Source organism: Neomonachus schauinslandi, chromosome 7 (genome assembly GCF_002201575.2).
Source record: "Neomonachus schauinslandi chromosome 7, ASM220157v2, whole genome shotgun sequence".
Lineage (NCBI taxonomy): Eukaryota > Metazoa > Chordata > Mammalia > Carnivora > Phocidae > Neomonachus > Neomonachus schauinslandi.
The window spans coordinates 58,221,091-58,245,852 of record NC_058409.1 but is presented as its reverse complement, the minus strand read 5'-3'; the positions used below and the strand labels follow the sequence as shown (position 1 = coordinate 58,245,852).

Genomic DNA, 24,762 nt, shown 5'->3' with positions numbered 1-24,762 from the left:
CAAGTACTCTAGTTTAAAAAAAATGACAGAAACAAGACCAAACAAGACCAACATCTCTGTCTTATAAATAAAAGTAAATAAGTTAAACTCTCCTTTTAAAAGGCTGTTAGATTAAATTAATGGGAGTCAGGTAAGTTTGATAAGAAATTTACAACAGAGAAAGGGAGAAGGCTAGAAAGAACTCTAAGGGGTTGGGTTGAAATTGGAAGTATCAGTATGAACCCATGGGCTTTATATATGTATATATAGACACACAGAAATGGTTATAGATGTATATATTGGCATGTGTGTATGTATGCATAGGTGTGTGTCTGTACACATACACAGACTGTAATCACAGACACACAGACAAGCACTTACCAGCTCTGTCCCCTGAGATGTCCTAGAAGCAATGACACTCTAGTAGCAATGATCATACTAAACTCCCAGATTTTACTTTCAAAATACCATCCACCACTATAATCAGGCACACATTCTTGAAGAAGTAGCTAATTTGAGAATTGGGACAGGGAAAGTACATGAGTCTCCAGAGAACATAAGCATGAGATCTGTCAAGAGGAAATAGTGAGCTGATCCAAGTTGAGAACATCTTTCATAACAAAAGCCCTGTCATCTTTAAGACTGTCAAGTGTATGAGATAGGGGAAGACTGAGGGCCTATTCCAGACTGAAGGAGACTGATGAGACGTGAAAAATAAATGCAGTACATGTTCTTGGAGAGTTTCTTGGACCACAAAGAAAAAAGAAGCATTTTTTGAATGGTTGGTAAAATCTGTAATAGCTCCTCAGTCTCATGCTTTTTATGGGGTCTTTATCTGATGTTGGAATCAAAGTAATGCTGGCCTACATAGAAAGAGTTTGGGAGTTTTCCTTCCATTTCAATTTTTTGAGACATTTTCAGAAGAATAGGTATTAATTCTTCTTTAAATGTTTGGTAGAATTCCTCTGGGAAGCCATCCAGCCCTGGACTCTTGTTTGTTGGCAGACTTTTTATTACTGCTTAAATTTCCTTGCTGGTTATGGGTCTGTTCAGGTTTTCTATTTCTTCCTGGTTCAGCTTTGGTAGTTTATACATCTCTAGGAATGCATCCTATTCTTCCAGATTGCCTAATTTGTTGGCATATAGTTGCTCACAGTTTTTTCTTATAATTGTTTGTATTTCTTTGGTGTTGGTTGTGATCTCTCCTCTTTCATTCATGATTTTATTTATTTGGGTCCTTTATCTTTTCTTTCGGTAAGTCTGGCCAGGGTTTTATCAACCTTATTAATTCTTTCAGAGAACCAGCTCCTAGTTTCATTGATCTGTTCTACTGTTCTTTAGGTTTCTATTTCATTGATTTCTGCTCTGATCTTTATTATTTCTCTTCTCCTGCTGGATTTAGGCTTTATTTGCTGTTCTTTCTCCAGATCCTTTAGGTGTAAGGTTAGTTTGTATATTTGAGAACTTTCTTGTTTCTTGAGAAAGGCTCATATTGCTATATACTTCCCTCTTAGGACCACCTTTGCTGCATCCAAAAGGATTTTGGTTTTTGTGTTTTTTTTTAAGATTTTATTTATTTATTTTATTTATTTATTTATTTGACAGTGAGAGCGGGAACACAAGCAGGGGGAGTGGGAGAGGGAGAAGCAGGCTTCCTGCAGAGCAGGGAGCCCGATGTGGGGCTTGATCCCAGGACCCTGGGATCATGACCTGAGCCGAAGGCAGACGCTTAATGACTGAGCTACCCAGGTGCCCTGAATCCAAAAGGTTTTGAACAGTTGTGTTTTCACTTTCACTTGTTTCCATGAATTTTTTAAATTATTTTTTAATTTCCTGGTTGACCGATTCAGTCTTTAGTAGGATGTTCTTTAGCCTCCATGTATTTGAGTTATTTTCGAATTTCCTCCTGTGATTGAGTTCCAGTTTCAAAGCACTGTGGTCCAAAAACATGCAGGGAATAATCCCAATCTTTTGGTACCAGCTGAGACCTGATTTGTGACGCAGGATGTGATCTATTCTGGAGAATGTTCCATGTGCACTCGAGAAGAACGTGTATTCTGTTGCTTTAGGATGGAATGCTCTGAATATATCTGTGAAGTCCATCTGGTCCAGTGTGTCATTCAAAGACCTTGTTTCCTTGTTGATCTTCTCCTTAGATGATCTGTCCATTGCAGTGAGTGGGGTGTTAAAGTCCTCTACTATTATTGTATTATTATCGATGTGTTTCTTTAATTTTGTTATTAATTGGCTGCTCCCATGTTAGGGGCAGAAATATTTCCAATTGTTAGATCTTCTTGTTGGATAGACCCTTTAATTATGATGTAGTGTTCTTCCTCATCTCTTATTACAGTTTTTGGTTTAAAATCTATTTTGTCTGATATAAGGATTGCAACCCCAGCTTTCTTTTGATGTCCATTAGCATGATAAATGGTTTTCCACCCCCTCACTTTCAATCTGGAGGTGCCTTTGGGTCTAAAATGAATCTCTTACAGACAGCATATTGGTGGGTCTTGCTTTTTTATCCAATCTGATACCCTGTGTCTTTTGATTGGGGCATTTAGCCCATTAACATTCAGAGTAAGTATTGAAAGATATGAATTTAGTGCCATTGTATTATTACCTGTAAAGTCATTGTTTCTGTATATTGTCTCTGTTCCTTTCTGGTCTATGTTACTTTTGGGCTCTCTCTTTGCTTAAAGGATTCCTTTTAATATTTCTTGTAGGGCTGGTTTGGTGATCACAAATTCTTTTAGTTTCTGTTTGTCCTGGAAGCTTTTTATCACTCCTTCTATTTTGAATGACATCGTAGGTGGATAAAGTATTCTTGGCTGCATATTTTTCTCATTTAGCACCCTGAATATATCATGCCAGTACCTTCTGGCCCACCAGGTCTCTGTGAATAGGCTGCTGCCAATCTAATCTTTCTACCCTTGTAGGTTATGGACCTCTTGTCCCAAGCTGCTTTCAGGATTTTCTCTTTGTTTCTGAGATTTGCAAGTTTCACTATTATATGTCAGGGTGTTGACTTATTTTTATTGATTTTGAGGGAGGGATCTCTGTGACTCCTGGATTTTGATGCCTGTTTCCTTCCCCAGACTAGGGAAGTTCTCCACTATAATTTGCTCTAATATACCGTCTGCCCCTCTCTCTTTCCTCTTCTTCTAGGATTCCAATTATTCTAATATTGTTTCATTTTATGGTGTCACGTATCTCTCAAATTCTCCCCTCGTGATCCAGTAGTTGTCATCTCTTTTTCTCAGCATTTTTCTCCATCATTTTATCTCTATAGCACCAATTCTCTCTTCTGCCTCATTTATCTTAGCAGTTAGAGCCTCCATTTTTTTTTTTATTTTTAAAGATTTTATTTATTTATTTGACAGAGAGAGACACAGCGAGAGAGGAAACACAAGCAGGGGGAGTGGGAGAGGGAGAAGCAGGCTTCCCGCCAAGCAGGGAGCCCGATATGGGGCTCGATCCTAGGACCCTGGGATCATGACCTGAACCGAAAGCAGACACTTAACGACTGAGCCACCCAGGCGCCCCTAGAGCCTCCATTTTTTATTGCATCTCATTAATAGCCTTTTTTATTTCAACTTGATGAGATTTTAGTTTTTTTATTTCTCCAGAAAGGGATTCTCTAGTGTCTTCTATGCTTTTTTCAAGCCCAGCTAGTATCTTTATAATCGTTATTCTGAACTCCAGTTCCAACATCTTACTTATGTCCATACTGATTAGGTCCCTGGCAGTTAGTACTGCCTCTTGTTCTGTTTTTTGAGGTGAGTTTTTCCATCTTGTCATTCTTGCAGAAAGTGGTCACTTTTCTATTTGTAGAGTTGCAGTTATTCTTTTCTTAGATCTCTGGTTGAGTTCGTAGGTGTTTAGAATGATTTGATAGCTATCTAGCCAAGTTCCTGGGACCAGACGAAACTAAGGTCTCCTACTCCTCCACCACCTTGGACTCCTCACTGACAATGTGAATTTAGGTAAAAAATCATTCAATAGGCCAAGAAGATCTTTTAATAATAAACTTGTAATTAATTCTTCATTAAGATAAAAGATATATGAATATGCACCAAATAACATATCATGAACATTTTAAAAAGCAAAAACTATGAAGGTAGAAGAGGAAACAAAAATATTTTAACAGCTGGAAACTTGAACTCTCTTAGTCCATAAGAAAGCAAATGGCCAAAAAATTAAAGATGATGTATTTGCACACATGCAAAATGGCACACATTAAGACTATTTATTATACCATCCTGTGTAATATCAAATATTGGAAACATTCTTCATGTTTACCAATAGGAAGCTCATTAAATACCATATTATAGTACATACATAAATATGATGCACCTAGAAAGGAAGCTTACCTTGGAAAGAGTCCCAAGATGTACTGCTAAGTAAAAGGGGTGGGGGGGAAGCAAAGAACAGAACAGAAGCAAGGTATATGCTACCTTTGCTTTAAAGAGAGGGGAAACTAAGAATCTGTATTTGTATTCACTCTTACCTGAATAAAGAAACTACTAACTGTGGTTATCTAAGAAACTAACAACTGTGGTTAGTGAGATTGGGCAGGACTGGCTAGATGGGAAAGAGGGTTTTCACAGTATAACTCTCCGTTCTTTGGTTTTTGAACCAGGTGAATGTATTAGTTATACATTAAATGAATGAATGAATTACATTAAAAGTATTTTTTAAAGCAAGCAAAAATTAAGGCATAAAAGAGTTAAATTACATAACTAATAATGTACATTAATGTGTTACATAAATTAGTAGTTTTACTCCAATATTAATTTTCCTTTCTTACACAACAAATACCTGAATTTTAACTAGACACAAGATTTACAGAATAACAGCAACATTTCCCGGCTTCACCAGCATCTAGGTATAGGCAGATGACTAAATTACAGCAAATGAGTTGTAAGAGGATGAGAAGTTGTGAAACTTCTAAGTCATGCCCTGGAAAGAAAGAGGCCTGCCATGAGCTTCTCTTTTTTCCTTCCTTACTACTGATGGAGTTTTTGAATATAGGTGAGGTTTGGTGGGGTGAGGTCCATAGCCGACAATCAAGAAAGAATTCTTGAGATGTCTTTGGTGCAAAATGGTGGTTTTATTAAAGAACAGGGACCCGTGGGCAGAAAGAGCTGCTGCACCAGGGTTGTGAGGGGTGGCTGATTATATACGTGGGAGCTGGGGGGAGGTAAGGAAAAGGGAGGTTTTCAAAAGAAATTTCAAATGCTAAAGAGGACCTATAAGATACTGGAGGCCTTGCCATTGTCAAGTTAAGGCTGTTTTTCCCTCTAGTAAGGCATTAACATTAAGGCAGTTGGGAGCTTCCTGGAGGAACATTATACTCTGCCTGCCTCAAGTATTTGTGAATGGGCTGCAGATTATAAATGTAGATAAAATTAAACTTAATTTTATCTACATTTCCTTCTGGAAGTTAGATTATTGATAAGAATGCTTTTTTTTTTCTTGTAAATCACTAAGACATTTTAAACTGAGGGAGACTCTTGTCTTGGAGGACTATAATCTCTATAAGTTAACCATTTGTTTTTCCTTCCTTTAGCTTTAGGGCAGCCAGGAATGCCTGAGGTTTCCCACCTGGGGGAGGGGGGGGCAGAGGGAGGGGGTTTGTGGGTGTCAGCTTGTGCTTTGTCCGCAACTTGCCTTCTGCTCCCTCATCACCACCAACTGAAACTCAGACTGGGCAGTAATCAATGTGACCATATGGACGAAGGAAATATCCTAAGGAAAGCAGAGAATCAAGATAGAAGCATTCTGGGTCCTTGATATGTGGAGGCACAAAATCAGCCCTGAATTATTTGTGCTTTGCCAGCTATGTGAAAGAGAACTAGACTTGTTAAAGCTATTGTTAATTTAGGTTTCTATTGTAACAGCCAAACTATATCCTCATACAATAGATAAACTCATACAAAATATCTGTATATTAAGCCCTTAATAAAATCTACAAAGTAAAATAAGATGTTATCTGATTATAATACAATAAACCTAGAAACTATTAATAAACCCAAAACAAATAATTCAACTACATAGATGCCTAAAAAATTTCTCTTAAAACAACTTTTGAGGAGGGGCACCTGGGTGGCTCAGTCGTTAAGCGTCTGCCTTCGGCTCAGGTCATGATCCCAGGGTCCTGGGATCGAGCCCCGCATCGGGCTCTCTGCTCTGCGGGGAGCCTGCTTCTCCCTCTCCCCCTGCTTGTGTTCCCTCTCTCACTGGTCTCTCTCTGTCAAATAAATAAAAAAATAAAATCTTTAAAAAAAAAAAAACTTTTGAGGAAAAACTCACACTTGTATAATACTTACAAATTGATAATAATGAAAATCTACACAAAAGAAATAATGGGACACTGATAAAGCAGTGGCCAGAGAAAAAAGAAAAGTCTTAAATACTTGTATTAATAAATATAAATATGTTAATATAAAAATGAAAGTAAGTAAACCATCCAACTCAAGAAATTATAAGAAGCTACATAAAACATAATTTAAAAAGATAAAAGAGAAATTCATGAATCATTAATAAAAAACATGAATAAATCTAAGAGCTGATTCCTAAAAAAAGAGAAAGAGATAAATCCATTATCTAGTTTAATCAAGAAACAAGAGGGAAAGCTCAAATAAATAAAATAAGGAAATAAAGACATAGAAGTGTAGGGGCCAAGAGCAGGCCATCCCAACATGGACCATTTTGGCACAAACATTATTTTGAGTTAAAAACAACGAAAATTCCAACAGATACAGGAAAATCTCTTTACCTCCCCCACAACAGCCAGCATGTACCAGGAAGAGAGCTATTAACAGAGATTGCTCTTAACCTAAGAAACTTACCACATTAATAGAGCAACAGTTGTTTTCCAAACATCTCTCACCTTCCTGCTAATGGTCTTTCTCCCCTTTGAATCCTCAGACCCAACCTTCCTACTCAGCTCCTTGAAGCCTCATGTTGCCTCACAGTCTCTGGAATTTCCACGTCTGCGTGGATTCCCTGTGCGTATGCTATTAAATTTGATTTTCTCCTGTTAATCTGTGTCATATGTATTTAGTCCAGGACCTTGAAGGGAAGAGGAATACTTCTTCTCCAACAGAAGAAATTAAAAGAATAAGAAACTATTTTAATAGCTTCTGTGTATAAATAAACTTTCAAAAACCTGGGTGAAATGAACAATTTTCTAGGATAAATATATCAAAATTAGTTCCCCCAAAGATAGAAAATCAATATAGACCATTTACCATATAATAAAAAGGCTGTATAATTAAGCTTTCTACAAAGTATCAGGTTTAGAAGTTTACTAAAACTCAGGTGCAATCCATTTCAATGTTATTTTTTGTAATATCCCAGAACACATAAAAAGAAGGAATGGTCCCTAGCTTTTTAAATGAAATGTACATAACATTTATACCTAAAAATGAGAAAGAAAACACACTACAGACCAATCTCACTTCCAATTGCAAACAGCCTAATTAAAATTTAGCAATGAAATTTGGCAGTATATTAAAAGAATGATACATTTCATGAACAAGTGGGGTTTATTCTAGAAATGTGAAGATAACTCAATATTATAAAATATTAACATAATTTATTTTATTGATAGATATTGGAAAAAATATTTTCACAGAAACTGAAAAGGTATTTAGTAAAAATTCAATATCCACAGGAATGTGAGTACTTCTTTAATATATGCATATCTGCTTCCCTTACTCTTTCCAATATAGTGAATTACTAAACTGAGTTTTTTCCTGGATGATTTGGGAAAATTCTTTATTAGAATTCTTTATATCTGTGTGACATATGTATCAAGAATAGTTTTACGAGAATCTTTACTTTTTAAAAAAAAAGATTTTATTTATTTATTTGAGAGAGAGAGAGAACATGAGCAGGGGGAGGGACAGAGGGAGAAGCAGATTCTCCGCTGAGCAGGGAGCTGGATGCAGGGCTCCATCCCAGGACCCTGAGATCTAGACCTGAGCTGAAGGCAGATGCTTAACTGACTGAGCCACCCAGGCACCCCTAGAATCTTTACATTTTTATGTGTTCAAATATATCAAACTTTCCTTTTTTTTTTTTTAGAGAAAGAGCATTTATGCATATGCAAGCATGAGGGAGGACAGAGGGGGTTTGGCAGAGGGAAAGGGAGAGAGAAAATCCTAAGCAGGCACCACACTCAGCAGCACAGAGCCTGAGCCGGGGCTCAATCCACAACCCTGACATCATGACTTGAGCCAAAATCAAGAGTCAGCTGCTTCACAGACAGAGCTGCCCAGGTGCCCTCAAACTTTCCTTTTATAGTGGTGAGAGAAAAATTCTCTGAAGTCCTGATATACAAGGGAAGCCATTTTAGATTTCCTTCTAAGTCAGCAGTACTGTATATAAACTTTGTTCAAGCCAAAAGCCTGATGTATGGCCTGCCATGCATGCATTGTACATCTGGTTTGTGAATGAATAGCCTAAAGGAAAACCATCTTGTCCTTGAGATATTGATCAATGCTCCTGCTCTCTGCATTCCTTGATGCCTGCCTATATACTAATCTATAATCCTTTGAGCTTTTACAAGATGTAAAAAAGTATATAACCCTGTAAACTCATTCATTCTCTAGAACACTTTCTTCCCTGCGTTTCCCAGGTAGCTTTCTTAATTTGAGCTCAAGTAAAACTAATTTTTTTTTTTTTTTTTTTTTAATATTAGAGTTCTTTCTCTGGTAACATTGCGGTGACAAAAGCTTCTCGATTTGTGCCTTACTAAGAAAGGTCTTCTCCATTCTGAAACTATATAAAATATCATATTTTTTCTTTATGTATTTAATGTTTGATTTTCAAGTCTTTAATTCATTTGGAATTTATTTTGGAAGAAAGATTTTTTTTTTTTAAGATTTTATTTATTTGACAGAGAGAGACACAGCGAGAGAGGGAACACAAGCTGGGGGGGGGCGGTGCGCGGAGAGGGAGAAGCAGGCTTCCTGCCAAGCAGGGAGCCCAATGTGGGGCTCAATCTCAGGACCCCGGAACCATGACCTGAACAGAAGACAGACGCTTAACGACTGAGCCACCCAGGTGCCCCTATTTTGGAAGAAAGATTACGAAAGTTGCCAGTTTTTTCTGCACAGGTGGCCTGTTCTCACATACCATACCAAACTTTTGCACCAGTGATTTGAAATGATAGCTTTTCCTAAACTAATTTCCATGATAGATTTGGGTTTATTTCTAGATTTTCCCTGTTGCTCTACTGACTAGTATATTAAAAAGATAGTATCAAAACTGCTTCAGTATCTGTACATTTATAATATCTTTTAATATTTAATAGGTGGTCCAACTAATTTTTTATTACATATTAAAATGATAAAACTTTTATATGGAAAAAACTTCAGAAATTAAGATAGAACTCAAAGAGAAACTATTTTATCAACTTAAAACTTTTTGAGAATGGGGCGCCTGGGTGGCTCAGTCATTAAGCGTCTGCCTTCGGCTCAGGTCATGATCCCAGGGTCCTGGGATCAAGCCCCGCATCGGGCTCCCTGCTCAGCGGGAAGCCTGCTTCTCCCTCTCCCGCTCCCCCTGCTTGTGTTCCCTCTCTCGCTGTGTCTCTCTCTGTTGAATAAATAAATAAAATCTTTAAAAAAAAAAAAAACTTTTTGAGAATGTATAAAATAATAGAAAAAGGACATTTACTAGGCACCTACTGTGTTCAGAAAATTTGTGAGGAATAGAGGTAAAAGACATGATGTTATGTAAGTGAAGATTCATCAGGAGCTTCATTCAAGTGAGGGAGTATGTTTGCTTACACAATCAGTGCTCATTCTCTCTGTCTCCATCTTTTGCTCACACAGTCTTTACTTTTTTTTTTTTTTTAGATTTTATTTATTTATTTTTGAGAGAGAGAGCATGAGTGGAGGGGGGAGGGGCAGAGGGAGAAGGAGACTCCCCGCCGAGCAGAGAGCCCGATGTGGGGCTCGATCCCACGACCCTGGGATCATGACCTGAGCCGAAGGCAGACGCTTCACCAACTGAGCCACCCCAGGGCCCCCACACACTGTCTTTACATAATCAGTTTTCATCCTCTGTCTCTTTCTCACATATACTCACAGGCACATGATATTTTGTTAAACTTATACGTACCTGTTTGATTTCTTTAACAGCCAGAGTAACTGAGAACAGGACTGCCTGACTAATGCTGCTCTGACAGGAAATGTTACAGGCTGCTTCAGCTCCTTACATATATATTCCATTTCTTTCACCATTGTCCAGCTGTAACCTGAAATGAAAGAAAGAAATTCAATTTTTCTAACTGGCATCCTAAAAGTCAGTTAAATAAAAAACTAAATTAAATTACCTATGAGTAGGTAATTTATAGGTATTTTATTAAAAGTTCTATTTAGATTCAGAGTGAATTAAAATACCACTTAATACATGAAAATATTTTGAATGGAAAATAGAGACAAAAAATCAAGTCTAAAATCATGCTACAAGTGACCTAGAGCAAAATAATAAAAGGTTAAAATATTAAAAAAGGTTTTACTAATCTCTCAAGAACAAAACAAGCAAATTTTGACACTATGTTTATCTTAAAGATTCTAAGACTCTTCCCTTAGGTATATCTGCCTCATTTTTTTTTTTTTTTAAGATTTTATTTCTTTGAGAGGGAGAGAGAGACAGAGAGTGAGCAGGAGCACAAGAACAGCAGGAGGGAGAAGCAGACTCCCGGCTGAGCAGGGAGCCTGATGAGGGGCTGAATCCCAGGATCCCGGGATCATGACCTGAGCCGAAGGCAGAGAGGCCCAACCAACTGAGCCATTCAGGCGCCCCTATCTGCCTCATTAATATTCTCTATAAACATATTTTCCAGGGTGTCTGGGTGGCTCAGTTGGTTAAGCATCTGCCTTCAGCTCAGGTCCTGATCTCAGGGTCCTGGGATTGAGCACGTTGGGCTCAGTGCGGAGTCTGCTTGTCTCTCTGCCCCTTCCCCTGCTCATGCTTGCTCTGTGTCTCTCTCAAATAAATAAAATCTTTTTAAAAAGGTAAATAAATAAACTTAGATTTCCCATTGTGTTACTTAAGTATTCTTTTCCAACAGAAAGATGCCTGCTAGGTAGTAGATGTTTAAGAAATAATTATCTTCATGATTATTTTTTGGCTAGTCCAAACTATTTGGATTAGAGTGGAAATAGAAAAATGTCCTTCATTTTTTTTAATGATTTTATTTATTTATTTAGAGAGAGAGCATGTGTGTGAGTGGGGGGAGGGTCAGAGGGAGAGGGAGAGAGAGAGAATCCCAAGCAGACCATGCTTTTAGCATGGAGCCTGACACGGGATTCAATTCCATGTCCCCGAGATGATGACTTGAGCCAAAATCAAGAGTTGGATGCTTAACTGACTGAGCCACCCAGGCATCCCAAAAATGACTTTTATATATGGGTTTTAAATCATGTTAAGAGACTGGAAAATACACTTGCCTGTTTATAAAGGCTTTGGGAAAAAAATTTATATTTTGGGGGGGCACCTGGGTGGCTCAGTCGGTTGAGCGACAACTCCTGATTTCAGCTCTGGTCATGATCTCAGGGCTGTGAGACTGAGCCCCTCATCAGGTTCTGCGCTGGGTGTGGAGCCTGCTAGGGATTCTTTCTCTTCCTCTCCTTCTGCCTCTCCCCCCTTTGTCTGTCTCTGAAAAAAAAAGAAAGAAAAAAATTATATTTTCAAAATAACAGCCTCTATGGGGCACATGGGTCCCTGAGTGATGCAGTGGGTTAAAGTGCCCGATTCTTGGTTTCTGCTCAGGTGGTGATCTCAGGGTTGTAGGACTGAGCCCCACGTTGGGCTCTGCACTCAGCGTGGAGTCTGCTTGAGACTCTCTCTCCCTCTCCCTCTGCCCCTCCCCTGCAGAATAAATAAATAAATAAATAAATAACAGCCTCTATCAAAAACAGGCTGTAAAAATATTGGTAAATAAAGGAATATTTTACCTGCTTCTCCCTCTGCCTCTGCCTTTCTCTCTCTGTCTTTCTGTCTCTCATGAATAAATACATAAAATCTTAAAAAAAAAAAAAAAAAGGAGGGTGCCTGGGTGGCTCAGACAGTTAAGCGTCTGCTTTCGGCTCAGGTCATGATCCCAGGGACCTGGGATGGAGGTCTGCATCAGGCTCCCTGCTCTGCGGGGAGCCTGCTTCTCCCTCTGCCTCTGCCTCTCTCTGTCGCTCATGAATAAATAAATAAAATCTCTTTTTAAAAAAAAGGAATATTTTATAGAAAGCCTATGTGAATATGTTAGTTTAGCAGCTAAATTCCTCATGAAAGAAGGGCAATGTTCTGCTTTCCTTGAAAATCTGAAAAACCATATCTTTGTAATTAGAAAAAGGGATTGCTAACAGAAGCTGTATTTACGTGACTATAAATTTATAAACTCTTTTCTAAATCTGTGAAATAAGGGGTGCCTGGGTGGCTCAGTCAGTTGGGCAGCTGACTCTTGATTTCTGCTTGGGTTGCAATCTCGGGGTTGTGAGATCTGGCTCCAAGCTCAGCATGGAGTCTCCTTGGGATTCTCTCTCTCCCTCTCCCTCTGCCCCTCCCCCCACTCGCATGCACAGCTCCCCCCAAAATCTGTGACATAAGAAATAAGGAAGCATAAAGTACATGTTGGTAATGACAAGAGGGCAATGGGAAAAAAGCAGCCTGGACACATTCAACACCAGAATGACTTCAAAATCCAGATATAGTCTAATTCAGTTAAAGCTTGAGGTTAAGCCAGAATTATACTAAACAGCGACAAAAGGAGTTTAGAGTCAGTAAGGAAGTTACTAAACTATTTCTAGTTTACCTTATTTATTTATTTATTTTTTATTTTTTTAAAGATTTTATTTATTTATTTGAGAGAGAATGAGAGACAGAGAGCATGAGAGGGAAGAGGGCAGAGGGAGAAGCAGACCCCCCGCTGAGCAGGGAGCCCGATGTGGGACTCGATCCCGGGACTCCAGGATCATGACCTGAGCCGAAGGCAGTCGCTTAACCAACTGAGCCACCCAGGTGCCCTAGTTTACCTTATTTAAACACTTTGAAGTATAAGCAATATTCTTTAATGAAACTAATAAAAATTAAAATGATTAAAAAATTAGAATTATGGTAAAGCATATTATTCTTTGTCTCAATCACATCAATTGCTGGCCCAGAGGGTTAGAACCTAAATGTCACTACTCACTAGATAGCAGTTACTCTAATCTTATGTTGGACTAAAAAGTTAACATCTAAAAACAATAATTGCAGGGGCGCCTGGGTGGCTCAGTCGGTTGGGCCTCTGCCTTCAGCTCAAGTCATGATCCCAGGGTCCTGGGATTAAGCCCCATGTTGGGCTCCCTGCTCAGCAGGGAACCTGCTTCTCCCTCTGCCACTCCGCCTGCTTATGCTCTCTCCCTCTGTCAAATAAATAAGTAAAATCTTTTAAAAAAACCCAATTATTGACAATAAGTAAAAGATGAATTCCCTGAACACAGGATAAAGACTAACATCTCCATAGGCTCTAAATACCTTCTTAATTTATTTTTACCATGTGGACAGGTGCTCCAGAGCATCTGATTGCTTACGAGCTGTTTACCTGTAAATCACTGCCTAGGGATATATGAAGAAATAAAAAGATGAACCCAAATGGCATAAGCAGTTTCAACCAGGAAAAAGAAGCTGAATGTCAAGTCAATCCTGAAGTGAAGAGGTGAAAGGAAAGAAGGGATCCAGCCTAGAGAAGAGTCTCATGGCCTCCCACTCCCCTGTCCAGGCAAAGAGAGGAAACTAGCAGTCTACCTGTGGAGCCCCTTTCAGTGTCCATGGAGTAGAACTTGTGCTCTTCAACAACACTCCCCCAACTTCTGGCCTCACATCACCGGAGAAGTTTTTGTTACTACTTTATCTTTCATCTGACATTGGAAGTTTGCTCCAAGGTAAAAAGAAAAAAAAAGTATAGGATGTTTTGCAAGTTCAAAGAGACCAACTCAGGATTTGTTTAAAGTTTATAGAGGCGGCTTTGGTTAATCTAGACCATGCAAATTTCCCATCGAAGTTTGGTGACACACTGTCACCAACAAATGCAGTCTATCTGAAATAAATGAAAGAGTCATACAGATGCCTTTAGGGCCAGACCTTTATCTCCATTAGGCTCTTAGATTGTGGAATAAGTTTTTAGTTTTGTATTTAAACCTGTTATTTTTATATTTTGAGTGGATTTTAATTTGACCAATAAGAAATACATTTTAAAAATCATTACCTTCATTGACTTTCTCAGGATGCCATCCTGTTGTCCAACCCAGAGAAAATGTCACATCAGGAAAGAAGGATGTTACCATGTCTATAAAAGGTTTTGCATCCACTACCCTGCTATTTCCATTTGGACCCGGAAGAATATCAGCATTAATCCACACAGGACGTTTCAGATGCCTCTTCACACTCTCCAGGAGCATCATGGATGGTTCTACAGCTGCCAGACTAAAAACATAGTTGTTGTCAATGAGACGTATTCCTAAAGTAAAAGTAAAAAGTTCTTTCAGACTAGTGGTTTCAATGTTTTCAACTTCCTAACAAAAGTGTAATATGATAATGCCTGAATTAAATAAAATCAAAGATCATATAGCACCAGAGGAGAAAGTTAACATATGCCGTATCTCAAAATGTTGATTTATACTTATTATTCATGAGGATACCTTAAAGGTTCTATAAATACATGAATAATGCCACTACTTGTAGACAGGCTGAAGTTTCAAAACTCTGTATTAGGAACACTCAGTATAAAATAATTTAAGAAAAGACATAAATATTCACTCATTAGAAAATGTATAAATAAGACTTAAAAATTAGATATACTCATAACCTGAAAATTCACATTTATGAAAATACCTACAGTACACCCAGGCACTGTGTCTCTAATACTGACTCATAATCCTAGAGAAAAGAGCCTCTTTTCCTTCATGTATTCTTTTAAATTTGGATGCATAAATATGTTTCTAAAACTGATTGCAAAGTATAAAATTATAACATCCTCTTAAAGCTTTTATACATTTCATAAACATCTTTTCTAGAAACTAGAGACAACTATATTTTAGTTACTATTTATTTATTTATTTAGAAAGATTTTATTTATTTATTTGACAGAGAGAGAGAGATAGTGTCGAGAGAGGGAACACAAGCAGGGGGAGTGTGAGAGGGAGAAGCAGGCTCCCCGCTGAGCAGGGAGCCCGATGCGGGGCTGGATCCCAGGACCCTGGGATCACGACCTGAGCCCAAGGCAGACACTTAACGACTGAGCCACCCAGGCACCCTATTTTTTTTTTAAAGATTTTATTTATTCATTTGACAGAGAGAGAGCGAGCGAGCACAAGCAAGGGGAGTGGCAGGCAGAGGGAGAGGGAGAAGCAGACTCCCCAGTGAGCAGGGAGACCGATGTAGGGCCTGATCCCTGGGATCACAACCCAAGCCAAAGGCAGTCACTCAACCAACTGAGCCACCCAGGTACCCCTTTAGTTACTATTTAAATAAAAAAGCTCTTTTTACTTTTCTGTACATCTATTCTAACTGACATCTATAGATTTTGAAACAGTAAGGTTTTAATCAGCCTACATAAATTTTACTTATTTTTTAAGATATATTTATTTATTTATTTTAGAGAGAGAGAGAGAGAGGGAGCAAGGGGAGGGGCAGAGGGAGAGGAGGAGAGAGAATCCTCAAGCAGACTCCCTGCTGAGAGCAGAGCCCAACGCAGGGCTCCATCCTAGGACCCTGAGATCATGACCTGAGACAAAATCAAGAGTTGGACACTTAACCAACTGAGTCACTCAGGTGTCCCCATAAATTTTACTTTTAAAAATAAATACACAAACTTGACTGGACTACTACACTACTTATAATTCTGAATCTCTTCTGAACCTTTAAGGCCTAAGTTTGCTTCTGAGAAAATTAGCTTTTAATGACTACTACAGTGGGAGGCTGACTTGGGGAGATGGCTGTTGGAGGGGAGAACATTCAGTACCCTCTCCTCACATTTCCATCTTTCTTAAGGGATTGAGTCCTCCTGCCTTTGTTTCCACCACTCTTCAACTCACTCCTTTCAGGCCTCCTACTCTAAGAAGAGAAACTGATAACCTCATTATTTATTAGGTCATATTTATTAGTGAGCAAGGATACTGCTCATTAAAACCAGAGGAAGCCAGCCTCCAGCCTGTCACTGCTCCCATGTAGTGAGCTTCTTTTTGTTCATTCTTCTCCCTCTGAAATGGAGGCCCTAGATGTTAGTGGATTACTAAACTCTAATGCTGGACCTTGCAGACTTTAATTCAGATGCTGTCATTTCTCTGTCTCAAACACTTTTTGCCTTGATCAAAATCAGTGCCATGTTAAAACCACAATTCTAAGATCTGGCACCCCCATTTTTGGTAGCAAGCAACTTATACCTGTGACTCCAAAGCTTGCTTGTCTGCAAGTCCTGCAGCAGCAGCCAGGTTCCTGTGGGGTTCTGCTCTTCATGGTGGAAGAGGAGGAAAACCTGAACTAATCCATGCACGTCTGCCACCAACATCTCTTTTTCCAGAAAGAATTCTGATTTCTTAAGAAATTTGGTGTCTGTGGAGGTTCGGTTAAACATTAATTTCCAGTTTACATTCGGGGGGGGAGATTCTTAGGCTTTCTCAATTTAGTAAGGTGATATAGGGCTGTTCAATAATGGTTTACTACTGGTTAACATCAGCAGACAGCATATTCTCCCCAAAATTGAAATTACACCAGCGTATATGAAGTGTCTACTATGTGCAAAGCACCATGCAGTTAAACCTAAGGAGTTACGACATAGAACATAATGAAAAACAATTTAATATACGTATTCTATTTTTATATGTAAATATTTTAATTACTGCTAATATAGACTATGTTAATGCTACTTTCCCTTATCAATAACTTAAATAAGAAAATAAAACCTATATTAAGAAAAACCTAAAACCTTATTAAATAAAATAAAACTTTTTGTGTTGTAGTTTTTATATTTCTGGAACAGAAAGTTGACAAAACAATGATAAAATTCTTCTTGAAGAGTAAATGTTGAGGAAAAGCCCTATCACTTTTGGGGAAAAAAAAAAAGACTGAGGATGTATTTTGCCCAACAGCAACATAAAATGTATACTTCAAAAAATAACATACCATGTTCCAGATAAAATTTTAGTACTTAGTTATTATTTGTATACCAAACAAAATAACTTAGAGGCATAAAATAAGAACTAGTAAAATTTGACTAATAGGTCCATCAGCTCCTGTTGCAGAGGTAGTACAGAGTTCTGGTTCACAGTGTCTGACACAGTATACATGTTCATATAACTGTTAGTTAAATTCATTGCCCTTCAAATATGTTATGACCAAAAACTTTGCAAAATCCTTTTCTTAGTGGCTCAGCTCATGTGTGTGTGGTAGCTGCTAGGAACGAATGAGTTGATCTGACTAGTGAGGAGCCAAAGAATGTATCAGAGAGAACAATTCAATGGGGAATAGTAAACATACACATGAAAAGGCAAGGATAGCTAAAACTCTGAGTTCCCAAACATTAAAGATCAAATGCTTTATTTCACGGTACAGAGAAAACTGAACTAGCTCCAGGAAACCTGGGATCTCGTCCTAGCTCAGCTGTCAAGTTCAGCTATTGTTCTTGGGTCAATTATTTAACTTCTCTGGGACTAAGTCTCTTTGTCAATAAAGTAGAGTTGGGCCATTCGCCAATCTAAGTGCTTTAAGATCTTAAAATAGTTCTCTCTGGGGGGGGCCTGGGTGGCTCAGTCGGTTAAGCGCCTGCCTTCAGCTCAGGTTGTGATCCCAGGGTCCTGGCATTGAGCCACGTATAGGGGCTCCCTGCTCAGCAGGGAGTCTGCTTCTCCCTCTCCTTTCCTCCTGGCTTGTGCTCTCTCTCACTCACTCTCTCAAATAAATAAATAAAATCTTAAAAAAAAAAAGCTCTCTCATTTACCAAGAGTGTAATGAGGTTTACTGGTATATTTAGCCTACAACAAACAGAGTCACCTTAATAATTCTGTAAGTAAGATTTCCAAAACTTTATTAATTTCTTGAGAATATTCAATTTAAAAATATTGTTCATAGATAAGGTAGGTTTACCACAAATCCTGGATTTTCTTTTCTTTTCTTTTTTTTTAAGATTTTATTTATTTGAGAGAGAGAGAGTGAGCGAGAGAGAGCACAAGCTGGGAGGAGAGGCAGAGTGACAGGGAGAAGCAGATTCACCACTGAGCAGGGAGCCCAATGCGGGGCTCAATCCCAGGGCCCTGGGATTATGACCTGAGCCGAAGGCAGATGCTTAACCCACTGAGCCACCCAGGTGCCCGAAATCCTAGATCTTCGTAGCAGTCACTTTCATGGGACTTATAGTGAGCTTTTGTGATATCACACTATATTTCTGGCTTTATCTATAATTTTTACACTGCCAAAATACCACAAAAGTAAAATTTTCCATGACAGCCAAAGAAAAGGAAATAACACTTAGTCTTGCTCTTCATTGTCAATGCTTCCAAAATACTATTTATAAGGAACTCTTGGGTTATTGAAAGACTTTTAGATAATTCTCCATATACAAATATAACATAAATCAAGTAGGATAAGCATTAACTACCCAAACTACTACCAACTCTCTCTCTCAGACGATTTTTTTTTTTAAGAGGGGGAGTGGGGGGTAGGCAGAGGGAGAGACAGAATCTTAGGCAGGCTCCATGCCCAGCACTTTGCACAACTTGGGACTTGATCTCACAACCCTGAGATCATGATCTGAGCCAAAATCAAGAGTCTGATGCTTAACTGACTGAGCCACCCAGGTTTCCCTCAGACTACCTTTTTTTTTTTTAAGATTTTATTTATTTATTTGATGCAGAGAGACACAGCAAGAGCGTGAACACAAGCAGGGGGAGTGGGGAGAGGAAGAAGCAGGCCTCCCGCAGAGCAGGGAGCCCAAGGTGGGCCTCAATCCCAGGACATGGGTTCATGACCTGAGCCAAAGGCAGACGCTTAACGACTGAGCCACCCAGGCGCCCTCCCCTCGGACTACTTTTAATGAAAGTAGCATTTTAAATTTACCATTCTATTATCACAATGGTCACTTATGATAAATTCCTTTGTAAAAATGAACTTAATTTTAGCCTCAAAGGGTTCCTAAGAAACAATTTAAGCGACCAACTCAATAGGTCTTAGGTCCCTTCTTGAAACATATTAGTTTGCAATTCCATTTTCAGTTTAAAGTATAGTTAGTCAAGCACAGATATATGAAGCTATTAATCTTTTAATTTCGTTGTTACTCTCTGACAACTAAAAGACTGAAAATGTTTATACAAATACCTCTTGAAATCCAGCTTGATGCCTTTATTGCTTTTTATAACTGCAGTCAGCCATTCCTGTAAAGTATTATCACTATTTGTTTCAGGAGGATGGGCCATGATTGGTTGGCTATATTCTGATCCATCACTTGGAAGAAGGACATCGGCCTCTATCATGTGAGCAGTGCCTGTCCAAATAAAAGAACTTAAGTTAACGCTAATAAAATAGGGACTGAAGAAGAGGTCATGTCCAGTAGCCTTTTGAGGAAGATAAAAACTAACATTTACTGAATAACTACTAAGTACCAGGTACCGTACTAGGCCTTCATATGGTTGTTTGTTTCATAGATGAGCAAACAGGTGAAGAGTTAAATGCCTTTCTGTAGATCATACAGCTCTTAAGCTATTGTTAAAATATTTAATTTCTGGGCAGAGGAATAGGGGACCCTATTCCAACCGGTCCCGGAATTGAGCTGGATATCTATGAGACCACTCTGAACACCCATGAAATCAGCCTGAGATGTAAGAAGATAGATCTGGATCTCTACAAACAGAATATCGCAGGCAGTTGGTTTCAAGGTATGAAGTGGGGAGCCATGATTCCGCCGGTAGATATCGGAGGATAAACGGGAGGGGGAGGGAGCCGAGGCTTCAGGATCCTGCACCACCAGTGAGTGATAGCCTCCCGCACTGGGGACCGGGCATAGACTCGCAGACTGGTAGCAATGGGGAAAAGACTTTAGGGCAGCCCCCCGGACTGAAACCAAGAGCGGCGGGCCGCATGTATGAACTGGAGGTGCCTGGCAGTTTTAGAAGCACAAAGGGGAGAGACATGTCCCGACCTGGAGGCGAGGACTGGGAGTGCTGCTGAGGGGCGCACAACCCAGGACGCTGCAGTTTATAGCAGCACAGACAGGAACGGAGATAGTGTGGCCTGGAGAGCTCACTGAAGAACAGACTGCGATCTCTCTGCTCTGAGGCAGAGGGTTGGAAACGATCTCTTCTGCTCTGACTCTTGGAAGAGATGCGGAAAGCCGCCAGAGAACAAAAGCCCCCAAAAACCAGTTTTCACTGAGCCTATCCCCCGCCAAAGGGGGCAGGGCAACTCTGACCAAACAGGTTTGCCTGAGTAACAGCATGGCAGGCCCGTCCCCCAGAAGATAGGCTGGAAGAACAAGAGGCCAGCAACCCTAAGGTCCCTATAAAACAGGTGCATCTTCCTTGGGTTGTGGTCAATAACTTGGACTCTGTACATTCCCTCAACCACCCCTCAACAAAATGACTAGGAGGAGGAACCCCCAAAATAGGAAAGACTCAGAGACTGTGACTACTTCTGCCACAGATTTACAAATGGATACAGATATAACCAAGATGTCGGAGATGGAATTCAGGGTAGCAATTGTGAAGATAATAGCTAGAATGGAGAAATCCATTAATGGCAACATAGAGTCTCAGGGCAGAAATGAAAGATGAATTGGCAGAACTTAAAAATGCTATTAATGAGATTCAATCTAATCTAGATTCTAACAGCTAGGGTAAGCAAGGCAGAAGAATGAATTAGTGATCTAGAAGACCAATTAATAGACAAGAAGGAAAAAGAGGAAACCAGGGAAAAACAACACAAAATCCATGAAAATAGAATCTGAGAAATAAGTGACACCATGAAACGTTCCAATGTCAGAATTATTGGAATCCCTGAGGGGGAGGAGAGAGAGAAAGGACTAGAATATATATTTTAGCAAATCGTAGATGAGAACTTCCCTAATCTGGGGAATGAAACAAACATTCATGTCCTAGAGGCAGAGAGGACCCCTCCCAAGATCAAGGAAAACAGGCCAATGCTCCGGTATATAATAGTAAAACTCGCAAATCTTAGAACCAAGGAAACCATCTTAAGGGCAGTTAGGGGGAAGAGATTCCTTACATACAGAGGGAGGAACATCAGAATAATGTCAGACCTATCCACAGAGACCTGGCAAGCCAGAAAGGGCTGGCAAGGCATATTCAGGGTACTAAACGAGAAGACCATGCAGCCAAGAATACTTTGTCCGGCAAGGCTGTCATTTAGAACAGATGGAGAGATGCAGAGCTTCAAAGACTGGCAGAAACTGAAAGAATATGGGATCACTAAGCCGGCCCTGCAAGAAATATAAAGGGGGGTTCTATAAAAGAAGAAAGACCCCAAGAGTGATATAGAACAGAAATTTACAGAGACAATCTATAAAAACAGGGTCTTCACAGGCAACATGATGACAATAAATTCATATCTTTTAATAATCACTCTCAACGTGAACAGCCTAAATGGTCCCATAAAACGGCACAGGGTTGCAGAATGGATAAAAAGACAGGACCCATCCATATACTGTCTACAGGAGACTCATTTTCAACCTAAAGATACATCTAGACTGAAAATGAAGGGATGGAGTTCCATCTTCCAGGCCAAAGGACCTCAAAAGAAAGCTGGGCTAGCAATTCTTATATCAGACAAATTAGATTTTAAGCTAAAGACTGTAGTTAGAGACACAGAAGGACACTATATCATTCTTAAAGGGTCTATCCAACAAGAAGATCTAACAATTATAAATATCTATGCCACCAACATGGGAGCAGCCATCTACATAAGCCAACTGTTAACCAAAATAAAGAGTCATATTGACAACAATACGTTAATTGTAGGAGACCTCAGTACTCCACCCTCAGCAATAGACAGATCATCTAAGCAGAAAATCAACAAAGAAACACAAGCTTTGAATGACACCCTAGACCAGATAGACCTCATAGATATACACAAAACATTCCACCCTAAAACAAGAGAATACTCATTCTTCCCGAGTGTACATGGAACTTTCTCCAGAATAGATCACATACTGGGTCACAAATCAGGTCTCAACCGATACCAAAAGACTGAGATTATTCCCTGCATATTCTCAGACCATAATGCTTTAAAACTGGAACTCAATCACAAGAAAACATTTGGAAGAAATTAAAACACTTGGAAGCTAAGGACCACTCTGCTCAAGAATGTTTGGGTCAACCAAGAAATCAAAGAAGAACTTAAACAATTCATGGAAACCAATGAGAATGAAAACACATCGGTCCAAAGCCTATGGGATACTGCAAAGGCAGTCCTAAGGGGGAAATACATAGCCATCCAAGCCTCACTCAAAAAAATAGAAAAATCCCGAATTCACCAACTAACACTACACCTTAAAGAACTAGAGAAAAAGCAACAAACGATGCCTAAGCCACACATTAGAAGAGAAATAATTAAGATTAGAGCAGAGATTAATGAATTAGAAACCAGAAACACAGTAGATCAGATCAACGAAACTAGAAGCTGGTTCTTTGAAAGAATTAATAAGATCAATAAACCATTGGCCAGACTTATCCAAAAGAAAAGAGAAAGGACCCAAATTAATAAAATTATGAATGAAAGGGGAGAGAGCACGACTAACACCAAGGAAATAGAAACAATTATTAGAAATTACTATCAACAACTATATGCCAATAAATTGAGCAACCTGGATGAAATGGATGCCTTCCTGGAAACCTATAAACTCCCAAGACTGAAACAGGAAGAAATTGACAACCTGAATAGGCCAATAACCAGTAACGAGATTGAAGCAGTGATCAAAAACCGCCCAAAAAACAAGAGTCCAGGGCCTGATGGATTCCCTGGGGAATTCTACCAAATATTCAAAGAAGAAATAATACGTACCCCCGAAGCTGTTTCAAAAAATAGAAACAGAAGGAAAGCTTCCAGACTCGTTCTATGAGGCCAGCATTACCTTAATTCCCAAACCACGCAAAGACCCCATCAAAAAAGGAGAATTTCAGACTGATAGCCCTGAAGAATATGGATTCCAAAATCCTCAACAAAATCCTAGCTAATAGGATCCAACAATACATTAAAAGGATCATCCACCAAGACCAAGTGGGATTTATCCCAGGGATGCAAGGGTGGTTCAACATTCGCAAATCAGTGTGATAGAACACATTAATAAGAGGAGAGAGAAGAACCATATGGTCCTCTCAATTGATGGAGAAAAAGCATTTGACAAAATACAACATCCCTTCCTGATTAAAACTCTTCAGAGTATAGGGATAGAGGGAACATTCCTCAAGTTCATAAAATCCATCTATGAAAAACCCACGGCGAATATCATCCTCAATGGGGAAAAGCTGAGAGCCTTTCCCTTAAGATCAGGAACACATCAAGGATGCCCACTTTCATCACTATTGTTCAACATAGTACTAGAAGTCCTAGCAACAGCAATCAGACAACAAAAAGAAATAAACGGTATTCAAATTGGCAAAGAAGAAGTCAAACTCTCTCTCTTCACAGATGACATGATACTTTATGTGGAAAATCCAAAAGACTCCACCCCCAAATTACTAGAACTCATCCAGCAATTCAGTAATGTGGCAGGATACAAAATCAATGCACAGAAATCAGCTGCTTTCTTATACACTAACAACACAACTGTAGAAAGAGAAATTAGAGAAACGATTCCATTTACAGTAGCACTGAAAACCATAAGATACCTTGGAATAAACCTAACCAAAGAGGTAAAGGATCTATACTCTAGGAACTACAGAACACTCATGAAGGAAATTGAAGAGGACACAAAAAGATGGAAATCATTCCATGCTCATGGATCAGAAGAATAAACATTGTTAAAATGTCTATGCTACCCAGAGCAATCTATACCTTCAACGCCATCCCAATCAAAATTCCAACAACATTTTTCAAAGTGCTGGAACAAACAATCCTAAAATTTGTATGGAATCAGAAAAGACCCCGAATCGCCAAGGAAATGTTGAAAAAGAAAAACAAAGCTGGGGGCATCATGTTGTCTGATTTCAAGCTATATTACAAAGCAGTGATCACCAAGACAGCATGGTACTGCACAAAAACAGACATATAGACCAATGGAACAGAGTAGAGAGCCCAGATATGGACCCTCAATTCTGTGGTCGAATAATCTTCAACAAAGGAGGAAAAAATATTCAGTGGAAAAAAGACAGTCTCTTCAATAAATGGGTAAATGGTGCTGGGAAAATTGGACAGCTATATACAGAAGAATGAAACTCGACCATTCTCTAACAGCATACAGAAAGATCAACTCAAAATGGATGAAAGACCTTAATGGGAGACAGGAATCCATTAAAATTCTAGAGGCAGTACATAGGCAGTAACCCCTTTGACATCGGCCACAGCAACTTCTTTCAAGATTCATCTCCAAAGGCTAGTGAAACAAAAGCAAAAATGAACTTTTGGGACTTCATCAAGATAAAAAGCTTCTGCACAGCAAAGGAAACAGTCAACAAAACAAAGAAGCAACCCACAGGATGGGAGAAGATATTTGCAAATGACACTACAGATAAAGGGCTGGTATCCAAGATCTATAAAGAATTTCTCAAACTCAACACCCAAAAAACA

At 39.1% G+C, this 24,762-nt stretch overlaps 1 protein-coding gene across 1 annotated transcript in view; it reads right to left on the bottom strand.

The window, feature by feature from the left end:
* FAM151B (family with sequence similarity 151 member B) overlaps positions 1–24,762 on the bottom strand; it is a 46,071-nt gene that overhangs the window by 7,986 nt on the left and 13,323 nt on the right. Inside the window, exons 3-5 of the mRNA XM_021699745.1 lie at positions 19,342–19,507; positions 14,240–14,457; positions 10,114–10,249 (exon numbers count right to left, since the gene is read on the bottom strand). Coding sequence (XP_021555420.1) covers positions 10,114–10,249; positions 14,240–14,457; positions 19,342–19,507 — 520 coding nt within the window. The remainder of the gene's footprint in view (positions 1–10,113; positions 10,250–14,239; positions 14,458–19,341; positions 19,508–24,762) is intronic.